General features: G+C 36.4%; 1 protein-coding gene across 14 annotated transcripts in view; it reads right to left on the minus strand.

Annotated features, from left to right (window-relative positions):
• LOC110390642 (coiled-coil domain-containing protein 91-like) overlaps positions 1-15,817 on the minus strand; it is a 79,921-nt gene that overhangs the window by 3,894 nt on the left and 60,210 nt on the right. For 3 of the 14 annotated variants that reach the window (XR_002433799.1, XR_002433798.1, XR_002433802.1), the window contains one exon: positions 15,234-15,345. The exons of 3 other annotated variants lie outside the window; for them this stretch is intronic. Coding sequence is in view for 4 of the 11 variants with exons in the window: in XM_021382041.1 (XP_021237716.1) it covers positions 3,737-3,738; positions 15,234-15,345 (114 nt within the window). In the remaining 7 variants the exon portion in view is untranslated. Of the gene's footprint in view, positions 1-2,347; positions 3,739-7,340; positions 7,426-15,233; positions 15,346-15,817 lie in introns of those variants that run through there. 8 more of the 14 variants (XR_002433800.1, XM_021382041.1, XM_021382042.1 and 5 more) reach the window with 6 other exon arrangements.

The raw sequence follows: 15,817 nt of genomic DNA on the forward strand, positions 1-15,817 counted from the left end.
GCAGAATATATCCCTCATGATTCAGGTGGAAACAGTCAGAGACCTATTACTATATGTGGACTGTCACAAGTTCAAGAGGCCAAATGGAATCCACATAAGGGTGCTGAGGGAGCTGGTGGAGGTGATTGTCAGCTGCTTTCCACCATCTATCAACAGTCCTGGTCAACCAGAGTGGTCCCAGAGGATTGGAGGCTTGCCAGTGTGACTCCCATATACAAGAAGGGTCGTAAGGAGGATCCAGAGAACTACAGGCCTGCCAGCCTTGGTGCCAGGGAAAGTTATGCAACAGATAATCTTGAGTGAGATCACACAGCACATGGGATCACTGGGGGATCAGGCCTAGCAAGCATGTATTCGTGAAAGGCAAGTCCTGGTTAACCAACTGATCTTATATGATCAAGTGACCTGCCTAGTGGATGAAGAAAAGTTTGATGTAGTCTATCTAGACCTCAAGAAAAGCCTTTGACACTGTCTCCCACAGTATTCTCTTGGGGAAGATGGCAGCCTGTGGCTTGCATAGGAACAAACTTTGCTGGGTAAAGAACTGGCTGGAGGGTCAGGTCCAACAACTGATGGTGAATGGCATTAAATGCAGCTGGTGACTGGTCACAAGTGGTGATCCGCAAGGGTTGGTATTGATGCCAGTCCTGTGTAATGATCTGGATGAGGGGATTGAGTGTATCCTCAGTAAGTTTGAAGATGACAGCAAGTTGGGAGGAAGTGTCTATCTGCTTGAGGGTAGGAAGTCCCTTAAGAGGGATCTGGACAGGCTGGATCCATGGGCTGAGACCCCAGTTGTATGAAGTTCAACAAGACCAAGTGCCATGTCCCACACTTTGGTCACAACAATCCTATGCAACACTACAGGCTTTAGGCAGAGTGGCTGGAAGACTGTGTAGAAGAAACGGACCTTGGGCTGTTGGTCAGTGCTCGGCTAAACATGAGCCAACAGTGTATCCAGGCAGCCAAGAAGGCCAATGCCATCCTGGCTTATATCAGAAGTAGTGTTGCCAGCAGGAACACAGAGGTGACGATCCCCCTGTACTCAGATCCAGTGAGGTTGCACTTCAAGTACTGTGTTCAGCTTGGGGCCCCTCACAACAAGAAAGACAAAGAGGCCCTGGAGTGTGTCCAGAGAAGGACAATGAAGCTGGTGAGGGGTCTGGAGCAGAAGACTTAAGAGGAGCAGCTGAGGGAACTGGGATTGTTTAGTCTGGAGAAGTAATTGTTTAGTCTGGAGAAGAGGAGGCTCAGGGGAGACCTTATCACTCTCTACAACAACCCGAAAGGAGGTTGTTTACTACAGTAAACAAAGGAGAGTCCAGTAAACGAAAGGAGAGTTTACTACATTAAACTCTGTAAGCAAGATTACAGTTTCTAGCCTAACAGATGCCAGTATTTAAGTTCAAACTGACTTCTAGGTTAGACATGAAGAGACTGTGTATTTCAATTTGCCATAATGGACCAGCTTCCATCGGTATGTAGGTTGCTCCGAAAGTAATGCCTCCAATTTATTTCTATGGAAATTACAACAGATATAAAGAGCACAGTAATGCTATTTGATAGAGAAAACTCACGGCTACAAAACAGTATTTTTTTTCAACATAGTCACCACCATTAGCCATGCATTTTCACCAGTGATGAACAACACTGCACATGCTGTGCTTGTAAAAAATCTGCACCATTGGAAGTGACCCAGTGTTGCTGTTGCCACTGCCAAAACCGACTACCCACTGCCTCACTTTGCTAACATCCACGTTTTGGTCTCCATAAATGTTCAGTGTTCACAAATGTCAATGGGTATCATTTTTTTCTGCATGGAAGAATTCAATGACATACACTGCTTCATATGCACTTCCGTATCACACTTCATTTTGTCATACTGGCTTTCTGCTTCCATTTCTTGCACAGAAACAATACGTAACAGAATATTGGTGGGAAAGTTCAACCTCTACTGTCATATCACTAATATCTGCCTCTGCTGTCATGGGCCAACATAATAAAATAGGAGGCATTATATTCAGAGCTGCCCTTGTATTTTACAACACTCTCCAAGGGATCATGATTTTCAACATTTAAATTTCTGGGCACTTGTAGAAATTTTCTTGCTATATACAAGAAAAACATACAGGCTCATCCTGAAAATTCTGGAACAATACGGAGATTTGCACTGATACAAAACAGAATGCATCTATATGGACCATGGAGACAACTTATATCTGTTCTCCCAGCAGTGGAGTAGAAACCTTCATGATTACAGTCTTGTGTACAACAGTAACCACTCTTACAAAGCAGTTTACTTTTTTTATAAGCCTATGGTAGACAGCAATCCTGAAAAATATAGAAATTGGGATCAACTAATTTTTATTATATAGAAACTTCAAATGCAAAGAAGAATAAACAACTGCATGTCTGTACAAAACAGGAAAATGTTACACCAGCCAGCCATTATGACAGCAATGAGGAGTTCAATAACAGCTAGACTTATCAGTCATATTCAATCATTTCCATTGAGAGACAGGGTACCAAGCAAAAGGAGACATAGACAGCAGTATAATATAAATCATTTTGCTTCTTCTGGAAGCAGAAGGGGAAATACGGTATGCTGCTTTGGCTCACCAATGAGCACAAAACAAATTGCCTATTGAGTAAGGTTAAAAAATACGAAAGCTGCTGTAACTGTCATTTCAAGTATGATCACTGTAATTTAGTTTAGGTTCTCATATTTCTGAGGTCCATTAGAAAATCTACGTGGTATAGATTTTTGAATTTTATAGAATCCACAGAAATTTTTAAAGAATTGTATCTATGTATAAATATACATTCATGATTTTTCAAGATGTTAAAATTAACTATTGGTGAGTACATTTAGAATACTATAAGCTAATGACTTCCGGCATATTTCATTACAACTTCCTCTATATTACAAATCTTCCCCATACCTTGTGGAAGTGCAAAGATTATAATTTGAGATTATAAGCCTTTTGTGAATAGCTTGGCTGTCCTTTGCTATTACAATGTAAATTTTTATTCATGTGGATTAATTCTTCCATAAGCAGTTACCTTCATATCTCAATTTCCAGCAGTTCATATACCATCACAAATGTTGCAACAGCTGTCCATGCAACCCAGAAATGCAAATTCTCTTGTACTAGACCTGGAGAAACATCTTGAAGAATTGTTGACTTGGCCTCAAAATTTTTACTTGGACAATGAGATTTTGGGGTTTTTTTTGACTGAAATGTACCTTCAGCTATTAAATTACATAGATTATACAAAAAGAAACACGTAACTGGAAATAGACAAAGCAGACTGAAGTAGTGCAAATTGCTTTTTCCCGAAACTGGTCTTGAGTCCAGAAAACACATATTGCATAGTTAGCACAGATACAGCAAAATGAAACTTGCCATTTTCCACTTAATTTTTGATGGCGCTGTATCCCACAGAAGAGTTAACATCAAGTCATGGAATCTCCTTGAATGCTGTGACTCTTAAAATGATATTGATAGTGATATTAACTCGTTATATGTAAATAAATGCACCACTCTGAAATTATCAAAGCACACTCATCTATGTAGTTTTTTGGTTTTTTTTTTTTTTGTTATTAGGAATCTAAACAATTCCTTATATTACGCATAACCTTCAAGTAGACAATGTCTGAAGCTGTGGTTTGCAAATGTGCATTTCCTCTTCTGCCAGTGATCACGGAAATTTTTGCTGTCAACCTATTGACAGACTCTGAAAAAAGCAAAAATAAAAGGCAAACAATTAATGTATGTATGAATAGGCTTTCAAGCTGTTATTTTAAATACCTCTGAACAGAATGCTACAGTAAAAACCTTTCTGGAACTAGTTGTTAAATCAGGGCAACTAGCTTCCTACCTATGACTCTAAAATAATCATAGAATCATATCATAGAATCATAGAATGGCTTGGGTTGGGAGGGACCTCAAAGATCACCAAGTTCCAACAATCCATATACCTTCTAAGAAAAAGTTATTATATAGGAGTATTAGTTATATTAATAATCTAGACATATGCAGAAAGACTTTGGGCTCTGGTACCAAATGGCCACGCTGTAGTTTTTATACAGACAGTGCTTCCTAATTTGATTGTCTTTAAAATTAAATTATTAAATGGAGTTCAACATTAAAAACACAAAAAGAGACAGTTTCATTTCAGCACATACTGCTGAGAACCCTTACACGCTCTTGCATTTTTTAGCTAACTGGAAGTAATAGAATGTTCTACATTTGTTTACTTGGCTTGTAGAGTTTTGTTCAAATACAGCAAAGGCCTGTAATCTATAAAGACCATCAGTGTTTAAAAGATTGTGGACATAAATGCCTATAGCTAAGCAAACCTGTCTCATAAGTCCCTTCTCTCATTCAACATTTCCTTGTTTCCACGGGTAATAACATTTTAGCATTGGAGGAATAAAGGAAGAGCACTGAAAGGTAAGGCACTGATATGAGCTATCTATACAGTCTATGGATTTCCAGGCACTGAAAAGGTCACTTTATTTTAAGTCTTATCTGCACGTCAATATGGAGACCTCCTAGTAATTGTACTTGTCAACTGCCCATTCTCCAGCAAACAAACCTAATAAAACCATTAAAGTAACAGTGATCATTCTCCTGTCAGTGGGCTAATCATTTCATTGGAAATAGCGTCCATATGAAAGCAAGCATTTCTATTCCAATTTTTCTAGGAAAATTATGATGGATACCTATTTAGGGAGTCTTATGTTTGGAAAAAGTATCTAACCCATCTAGACTCTAAGAGTGTCTATAAAGCTTTTAACTGGAACATGAGGTAAGGTTCCTTTATTTATCAACAATTTACGGATCAGAAAATGGGGAAAAAAACTCTTAATATGCCCAAATTTTCAATATAATTATCAATTATTCAAGAAAAATAACATATTAATTCTCTGACTAAACTGCAGAAATAGAAATTGAAGAAGGTACAGCTGCATATTATCTGAAGTTAGGAAAAAAAGGGACTCCTGAACTGGGAATACAGTGGATGAAATTAGTCCCCATTAGTAGAATACACAAGATTTCAGACACTGTTTCTAACAGTCTAAGTTTGCTAGGCTTAAAATACGTATGGTGCATGTGAGCTATTAGGCACATTATGGAGAGATACTGAGCCAGCTCAGAAATCCTTAAACTCGGGTACCACTTTGTCTAACTAGCTTAGCCACCAATTTTCTATCCTCCTTTCTTACAAAGCTATCATTTGCATCTTTTTATTCCTTGGTTGGGGAGTTACAGGGTGCAGAGTGCAAAATTCTGATGTGTTAAAATTCTAAAGGGTAAAACTGTAGTGGGACATGAAGGCCTATGAAACATATGACAGTGTTTTCCAACAAAAGAAAAAAAATATCTTTCTGAAAAGATATTCACACTTCTACCCCATTCTCTAGAAAGCAGCAAGAAAGCAACTTAAAGCAAAGTAGCAACTTAAAACAAAAGGCATTCAAAAATAGGTTACATTTTCCACTCTGAAAGAAGTTTTCTAGGCAATGGTTCTAAATGAAAATTGTTTGATGTAGATTCAAACATAAATACAGAGGTCCTGTGGTTTTTCTTGATTCCAGTAAAAAAGAAATTTAAAAAATCTTTTCTTTTTTTTTCCTGAAATGTGAGTCACAGAATAAATTCTAAACAGATTTGATCATGATAGCAAATAGTCAAGGTTTTTTGTTATTTTTATATGTTAGATTTATTTCAGAAGAGTCAGGACATTTTCCTTTAAGGTACATATCTACTGAAGGATGACATAGTATATATAATAATAAATATAACTAAATTATTTAATTAATAATAACATTAATAAATTAATAACATTAATAACTAAATCCAATTTAGTACAGCTATAATCCTTAAATAGTCCTATTAATCCTAAATTGCAACTTTAAAGAAAAATGGAAAATAGGGTGTCTTGCTTTTACTGGAATGCTTTTTAAAAATGTTGATAGTTCCTTTCTTAGTCCTGTACAGTTTCATGGAAAAGGATGCGAGCACAGGATTTCATCCAACAATGTTATAATTATTTTACTATAACTGGTAGGTATCCAGTTTAAGTTCCTGCAGATTGGTTATTTTACTGACTACTATTACATAAACTATGAATAGCAGCTAACAAATTTATCTACACTGAACTTGGTGATCTGTGCATGGTGATTTGCCCAATTAGAATCACAGAATCATTAAGGTTGGAAAAGACCTCCAAGATCATCTAGTCCAACCGCTGACCACCATGCTCACTAAGCCTAAGTGCCACATTTACTCTTTTTTTTGAAAACTGCCAGGGACGGCAACTCCAACACTTTCCTGGGCAGCCTGTTCTAACACCTTACCACACCTCCTGACTATCCAACCTGACCAATTCAATTCTGGAAGGAAACCACTGAAAAATAACATCACAGCACAAACAAAGTTAATGTGAATACCCAAACACTATGAGAAACAAAAAGTTTGTGTTATTTGCAGTATCACTGCAGAATATAATTATATTCATAGAATCATAGAATGGCTTGGGTTGGAAAGGACCCCAAGGATCATCAAGTTCCAACACCCCTGCCACAGGCAGGGCCACCAACCTCCAGATCTGGTACTAGACCAGGTTGCCCAGGTCCCCATCCAACCTGGTCTTGAACACCTCCAGGGACAGGGCATCCACAGCCTCTCTGGGCAGCCTGTTCCAGCACCTCACCTCTCACTCTGAGAAGAACTACCCCTGACATCCAATCTAAAGCTTTCCTCCTTGAGCTTAAAACTATTCCCCCTTGTCCTATCGCTACCTACCCAAGTAAAAAGTTGATTCCCCTCCTTTTTATAATCCCCTTTTAAAATACTGGAAGGCTGTGATGAGGTCTCCTCACAGCCTTCTCTTCTCCCGGCTGAACAAGCCCAGTTCCCTCAGCCTGTCTTCGTAGGGGAGGTGCTCCATACCTCTAATCATCTTTGTGATTTTCTTCTGGACCCTCTCCAACAGCTCCACATCTTTCCTGTACCGGGGGCCCCAGACCTGGACACAGTACTTTTGATAGGGCCTTTCAAGGGCAGAGTAGAGAGGAATAATCACCTCCCTGTCCCTGCTGGCCACCTCTCTTCTGATGGAGCCCAGAATACCATTGGCCTTCCAAGCTGCAATAGAATGCTGCTGGCTCATGTTCAGTTTTTCATCCATGAAGACCCCCAGGTCCTTCTCCACAGGGCTACTCTCAACAATTTCTTCTCCCAGTCTATATACACATCTGGAATTAATCAGACCGAAGTGCAAAACCTTGCATTTTGCTATGCTGAACCTCATTAGGTTCACAGGCCCACCTTTTGAGTTTGCTGTAGTCCCTCTAGATGGCATCTCTTCCTTCTAACGTGTGAACTCAACATGCACCTTTGCATATTTTCTAATCTGAGGAAAAGAAATTCACACACTAATGAAATGACACTTGGAATTTTCCTTTACTAACATCATTCTGAAAAATATATTTAGTATATTAAGGCATAACCCTCTGTATTTCTAATTTATACTACAAGTGAATGACCAGTTTTTTCTCATAAAAAAGTTCTACCAAAATTTTTCATCTCATGAAACTGCATTCTGGCGAGTAGTTTATCAGAAAAAAACACCGTCATAATAAGACTTAATCTCTCATCTCCACTAAGATCAATACTTTTGTGCCTTCATTACACAGGACATGGAGCAATCCCTGACCCTCAAAATTTGGGAAAAATCATCTGCAGAAATAGTTAGCAAACACTGCAATACTTTATTCACGAGAAGAAATAATAACCTACTGGACTGGGCATTTTTAAGAATTCAGTGACTCAAATTTGTTTATCTATTTTAACAAGAAACTTTCTTAGCCCACTAAATTCTACTTTTATTTCGGTCTCACGGAGGAATATAACAGTAGGAAGAAATAACTCAGGTTGTGGGAAAAATCACTTTATCTCCATTTGAGAGAGAGATGACAAAAATGCACAGCTATTGCAGAAAGACTTTGTAAAGTCTTTGCCCTAATGGGTAAAATATGCCCATTTTATGCCCATATGCCCTATTCAAAATATTATCCTGAGGAAAAAGGCAGTCCTATCAAACACTAATAATAGTTTTCTGCTCCTGTAAAAAGGCTAGCTATATTTACCAGCACATTCTTTTATACTTTTCTTCACCTCTGCTATGCTAAGTGCAAATCAAATGACAAGATCTGGTAATCATAACTAGTTTCTTACACTGTCCTTACTATCAGTGGCATCTGAGTGTTTGGCAGTGCAAGGTGGAAAATTTGTCTAAAAAATTCCAACATCTGTTACACATTTCCACTTCCTCAAATTATAACTAATTACTGTATGGTTGAACTGTATCTTTTTGCCAGTTTGTGGGCCAAGTAGCTAAAAAAGCAGCAAAATGTTTCTAAGAGGAAGCTCAGAAACCAGCAAAACATTACTAAAAAGAAAAGTTAAAACAATGACAATACAAAGGAAAATTACAATAGTGGTAATAAAACAACTAAGCTTAATACTCAAATCAGCACTGTGCAGAAGAATCTTAATAACTTGATGCACACTGGAGGCTGATACTAATTCAAGACAACACTATCAAGCCTCAAATCTTTTGCTGAAACTGTGTTACTGCTTATAAATAGAGTAAGAAGCTATTCTGTCATCTAACACTAAAAACACTTTTCTCAGAAAGTGTACATAGTAAAAAAGACTATTAAAATAGCCCCCAAACTGCTCTAAGAATACAGAGATAAGAGACCTTAGTAAAAATACGAATGAAGAGTGTTCACTAGCTCTTCTGTTTTTATGATTCAATTCATTTTGAAGACTGCATGAGTTATTCAGAATTGCTCCATCTACCAGGAAAAATAAGACAAAATGGACTCCTAAAAAATAGGCTTTATAAACAGCAAAATGTTCACTAATCAAAGATTAGTGAAAATGAAATTAGCAAAAATGTGGAAAATATTTTTTTTAAACAATAGCCGACAGAAAAATAATAAAGGATAAAAATAATACAACATTACTTATTTTTTCAGTATTGGCAGGAATAGATGACTAATTCATAATAAGAAGAGGAGATTCTGTTACATAAGCAAAAGTCAGAGAGTAAAAAACACACTACAGCGCTGCTTTCATCTGAAACTTGATGAATCCAAGGAAGATCTGAAAACTTGGGTTAGCAAATGCAATGTCCAAATAGGATTTTTTGTTGAGACTGACAGTATCGTGGCTGAATTAACAGTACAAAGAGACTGAAAAAATCACCTTTTAACTAGCTTGTGATAGTAGGCAGATTCAAATAAAGTTGGAAGACTAGTGAAGATTATCATTTTTCAAAAAGGAAATATGCCTTTTTGCATCTCTGGAAAATTTTTTACTGAGAAATGTATATACTAAGCAATATTAAATAAGCATTATTATATGAACATGCTACAGAATATAAGTAGATATAAAAATGAAATTTAAAATAATACAAAATAATACTTTAAATTGTGGAACTATATTGCTGAACCAAATAAACATTTTTTCTTGTATATAAAAGTTAATTTTCTTTATGACATGTACAGTTCTTATATTTATCATTTTAGGACTTGTTTATAGGGGTTACTGCTAATCTTCACAGGTGGCTATGCAAAACACAAAACGCATCCTCCAAATACTTAACAAGGCAAGGAATCTATTACATTCCAGCAGCTTATTATCATTAACACATCGATTTTCTGCCTGTCCACCTGCTGATCTTGTGAGCACCCACATACTTTAAAAAACTGAGTTATAGAAACTGAACTTCTATTCTGACTGAACTTTCAGCCAAAAGTTCACTTTTCTCTTCAAACTGAAGTTCAATCACCATTGTCTTGAGCACACCGCACCCACCTCATCCGCTGTCAAAAGATTTCATACACCATCAAACAGATTTTGAACCACTGTTTGTAAAGCAATGAAAATGACTGTAACGGACAGCAAACATCACAAAAAAGTAGAGTGAAAAAAGAATTATGGTCACGGAGCAACTAGTTGTTCCACGTAAAAATGAAACATTTTTTTCATAGCTTCACCTAAAGATATCAAAAAATATCTATATTATAGAATAGCTTGGGTTCTAAGGGTCCTTAAAAATCATCTAGTCCCAAATCCCTTGCTGTAGGCACTAGATGAGGCTGCTAAAGAACTGAGGAAAATATTTAATTGGGTTCTTTCCTCTGTATTTAACATACTGTACACCAGTAGCTCCTCTGGCTCCTATGGAAGAAATTTCAGCATAATATACTCTATAGGAAGGAAAACTACAGTCTGCATCCTTAAGGGTTTACAGAGTAGAAGAAAAGCAGTCCAGTAGACTAATGGAATATATATGCAGTTGAACCATAAAATCAAAGGTATTCCTTGTGTTTCTTTATTTTCCTACATGAATCAAAGTGGAAAATATCCAGATTAACACAAAGTCCACTATAAAATATATCTCCCTTAGCTACATCCAAAAATGAAAACACTACACCGTCCAGTTGTATCTCTAATTGAGATTACTTCCATAGGAAGACAGAGAAAAAAAAACAGAGGAATGTCATTTAGTGATAATTTAGAGACAGAAATGTGTGATCAGAGCTTAACTGCATATACATTTTTATCCCTCTCCTTCCAGAATGCATGCTTCACTTCACATTGTTTAGCAAGGAAAAAAATAGAGAGAAAATGATTCTCATTATAAGTGATTTGCTACAGTTATTTAACATTTTATTTCCCCTTAATATTCTATTGATGGTTTTAAATGCTGTATCAAAGTCAACCACACCACAGTCTACATTTTTAACACCACCAACCTTGACTGAATAATAAGAGAAAATTCTGATACAACATCATTTCCAGGGCTTCAAGAAAAAAAAGGTCCAGCCTTCTAAATTATTAATCTCAGGGTCTAGGAACCTTAATGAAAAAATTCCTTAGAACATCATAATTCTACACAGTGAATACTTTTAAACAATAAAAGCTTACTTCATCTTTTTACCATGTATTTAATGGTCTGTCCTTTACAAAGTTATCACAATAATCATAGAATCATAGAATGGTTTGGGCTGAAAGGGACCTTTAAGACCATCTAGTTCCAGCCCCACTGCTATAGGCAGGGACACCTCTCTCTAAACCAGGTTACTCAAAGTCCCATCCAGCCTGGCTTTGAATGCTTCCAGGGAAGAACTGGGTCTCATCACCCTCACAGTAAAGAATTTATTCCTAATACCTAGTCTAAACCTACCCTCTTTCACTTTAAAATCATTTCCCCTCGTCCTGTCACCGCATGCCCTTAATAAAAAGTCCCTCCCCAGCTTTCCTGTAGGTCCCCTTTATGTACTGGAAGGCCACTATAAGGTCCCCTCAAAGCCATCTCTTCTCTAGGCTGAAGAGACCCAGCTCTCAGCCTGTCCTCACAGGGGAGGTGCTCTAGCCCTCTGATTACCTTTGTGTCCCTCCTCTGGACCTGTTCCAACAACTCCATATCTGTCTTGTGTTGGGGGCTCCAGAACTGCACGCAGTACTCCTAATGGGGCCTCATGAGAGCAGAGCCGAGGTGCAGAATCACCTCCCTCGATAATCTTCTGCAAACTACAGTGTTTTTCCCTCTATAATCTGAATCATTAGTTAAGAATTTTGTTGTGTGTTATAGGAGTATAGTGGGTTATAGGTGTTACGTAGTGGATGTGATATTAAATTTCAGACGTTCCCTTCACATGCAAAGCAGTCAAATTAAATAAGGACAAAAAAACCAAAGAGTTACACTTCATTCATAAGAAATTCATAATTATGTTATCTGTCTCAGCAAGAAAAACGTATGTAATCACAGAAAATAGCACTGACGTGTCCTTAACTACTATTTTTATAGCAAAAATTCTAAGCATTTTATCACTATAGAAGTGCTAACCAGACTACTTGCTCATTGTACATTCCTATGTGATTAAAGTTGTTTTACAGAATGTATACTACACAAGGTACTGCAATTTACAACTCAGTCTCTAAGTCTTCATTCTTTGCTACACAGAGAATTAAAATTTTCTTTAATGTTGAAACATACTACTCCTATTCAAATAATGGAATAGAGATAAGACCGAAGGACATACTATTCTCCATAATGAAATATGCAACAGCAGAACACTGCCAATGAAACCAGACCCTGCCAACTACAGTTCCAGCATACAGTCCAAGCGATTGCTCCGATACAATGTCTTAGTGATGAGACCACATTTAATTCAAATTATAAATATATAAAAAAACCACTTTTTTCCTTCTGACTAAAAATGGGAGTGCATGGCCTGCAGATTTTTTTCCATGCCTCTTCTTTTCATAAAAGATTGCTAGCACCCATTAAAGAAAATAGCACTATTATTACTATAATACAGATTTGCCAATAAGATAGATAAATTTATTATGTCCAACTTCTTATTTATACACCCACACACTAGGTGGGATCTCACTATTGTTCTACCTCATGTAATATCTCTGTTCTACAACTGAGGGCCTCACCCTCTAAGCCTTTTGACATATACTGAAACATTCTTATTAATTTAATTTTCTATGTGCCTTAATTTTCTGAGCACTAAACATTTCTACTTGAAAGTTTTCTTTTTTCTTCTCTTTTTAAAATAATCAAAATAAAATAATCAAAATAATTATCCTATTCAGTTTTTTTTTTTTTTCTAAAATATCAATAATGAACCATACAAAACTATCCATTCCTCACACAGAACTTTTTGGAATGTTCTCTTGTCAGTGGCTTCTGCTTTTTCCAAAAGTAGCCTATTTTGATAAAAAAATTTTACAAGATCAAATTTTTCAGTATGTATTCTTGTAACGTACACAAGTTCAAACACAAGATCAAAACTGGTATTCATTTTCAGGACACAACATCAAATGCGTGCCTCAGAAAAACATGAAATTTGTGATTTCCCCACTTAAAATGACATGTGCTTGCCAATGACATTTCCTCTGTAATCTTCAAACACTAGACTTAAACAACTGATATGCACTGCTTTTCTAAATGTTTATTATCTAACCAGATTGCTTCCTGGCATAAAGAAGTTCTTACTGTCCTGTTTGCTGACCAAGGCCATCACAAATCTGAAAATGCCATGAGAATACTTGCTTTGCTGTTTGAAATGTAGATCTGAGAGCATATTCCCTAGGGAAAAAAAGAACAGCAACTCTAGAGACTGCTCCTCAGAAAGCATTCATCACAGTGGTCATGACTGAATTTGAGGGAACTGGTTCTTTCAACACATATCAGCATGGGACTTAAAGTGAGGACCCATAACCTCCACACCTAAGGTACACGTGAAAAAGGATAATATAGACAAGTGACTGATATTAATGGACTAAGAAAAAGGGTAGATGTATAACTACCCAGCATCTGTTGACAGTAGCTGGATAGTAAGTGATGCTGACAACTCATATCTCAAGGAGTTGTTTCAAGGGCAATGGATAGTCATAACAATCTATACAAAAGGACTCTTCAATGAGAGGCAATTCAGTATAGTCAGGGAGTGTATTGATCAATTTAAATCAAGCAGATCTTTTAACAAGAGTGCAAACTATCCCAGGTTTTGCAAACAGTAAAATCCAAAATCTGAGGATTTTCCAGACTGAGAGAAGAAAGAATACTATATAATGCACACGTAGGAACTTCAAGCAAATGAAACTAAACTAGAAAACAGACCAGAACTTTCTGAGTTTAGAATCTGTGGAGAAGGCACCTGTAAGAAGGACCACAACAGAAAATGGCTAGAGTATTTTACCCTGAAGAAATTTTTGCAATTTTAGCAAGGTCTTAAACTGAAGACCTATGGAAACAGAACTGGGAGAAGAGTGCAGTGAAAAAGACAGCTGAAACAAGATACAGAACCAAGGATAATTTTTGCTGATAAGCTGACAGTTCCCTCCTGGAGAAGGTGACGATGGTAGTCAGTGTGCTGAAAAACCTTGCATGTCAAAATCGAAGATGAATTTGTCTAGGAGTAAACTGAGATATAACTAGACCTTTCACGTCTTCCACTAGCCTGAAACATACAATACTGTACAAGTACCAGCAGCAGGTATCATCAGTACCTCTTCAGACAGACAACATGCATCCCCATCACAGGCATTCTGATAAAAGTCAGCTTTAAAATCTGAAAGTGAAATAAACTGAAATAATGATAGGTTTAAAACAAGTAAGAGTCTTTCTTCCTTCCCAAAGGAGGAGAGGTAGGGGGGTTAAGGCAAAGAACTAGGAGAAAATATAGGTATTAATACATTAAGTGAGACAATCTTGATTTTGTGGAACTGGAAATAAAATAGCAGAAAATTTAAGAGAGAATTAAGTGCACTTAAAATTTGAAAGCCAAATATTGCTTTTAAGACAAGAATACTAGAAGAAAACCAGAAAAAGAAGCTGTGTTTGTGTACAGAACATACTTGCACCATATGATTAATGATATGGCAAAAAAATTCTTTGAAGTGATATGGATACTCAAAATTATGTATACATATAAATAATGTATACATACATATAAATAATATATAAACATACATATAATATATAAACATACATATAAATAATGTATACATAATTATGTATACATGTAAAGATGTACAAGTATGAACAATGCCATAACACAGAATGCTAAACAACTTGGTGTATAATCATAAGTAATCATCTCAGTAATCTTAAGTGCTATAACAAAATCATTTGAACAGAAGGAAATACTAAAACAAAGAAGTATACATTTAAGAACAGATCTATTAACAAATAAAAACACAGTAAACATTTTTCAAAACTCTTCCAACAGATTAATTGTCAGAATAAATTCTAGTAAACCTGGTAGTTTTACCAGAGAGCACTCTCTGCACTTTTGCCTGCTTGATTAGGCTTCAAAATTCCAGTCACATATAACTAACAAAGATGGCAAACTTTGACTGAGGTGAATGAATTTACTTGTAAGTTTGTGAACAAAATGAATCTTGAATCTGTTCTATGCAGATTAAAATGTTATAAAATACTTTCAATTCCAACAGATACAGAGTCGTTAGGCACTTAGTATTTTTAAGCAACTGTGTTTACTGTTACGCTGAGGACACAAAATGAAAGACTGGCCATCTTCTTTGGTCCAAAAGACATACTTTTTCAAACAAAAAAGAGCTGAAAAACTAAAAGGCAATAATAAAAGTTTTTGTAAGTGCACATACATATCTGAGCATCAAGAAGCTCTTGACATTTGTAAAAATGTTTTTCAACTGCTATTTTATACTGTTTTTCAGTAGCTGCTTCTTGCTGTTGAACTGTACATTGTAGCAATGCCTGCAAAAAAAAAAAAATATATATATATATATAACAGGATGTATATTGTTAACTACAAGTCAGCTAGTACTTGTGTATAACCAGAACACGGAATGCTGTTATAAATTTTGGAATGTGCAACTATTAAAGTACCTTTCTACACTACCTTGTTTTTAGTCAGGACTAAATTTTTTTTTGGATCTCAGATTCCTTATACATAGGTTGCTTAAAAGAGAGCAGCACACAGAAGATAGAGAGAGCAAGTATTTCTGTTAAATATATTCAGAATAGTGAGACCACACAAGAAGAGAAGCATATGAAACCTGCTGAAGAAAAAAAAAAAAAGCCAGACATATTTCACTGGCTGACAGAACTCCACATCCTCTCGGCACAGTGTAAGATTCCATGGGCCAAGCATGATCCTTGCAACCACAAATCAAATAAAAGCAGATGGAAATTCTGTGTAATTTAAAACATAAAAGAACACCCCCCC

Source organism: Numida meleagris, unplaced genomic scaffold, assembly GCF_002078875.1.
Source record: "Numida meleagris isolate 19003 breed g44 Domestic line unplaced genomic scaffold, NumMel1.0 unplaced_Scaffold165, whole genome shotgun sequence".
In the NCBI taxonomy this organism is placed as follows: Eukaryota; Metazoa; Chordata; class Aves; order Galliformes; family Numididae; genus Numida; species Numida meleagris.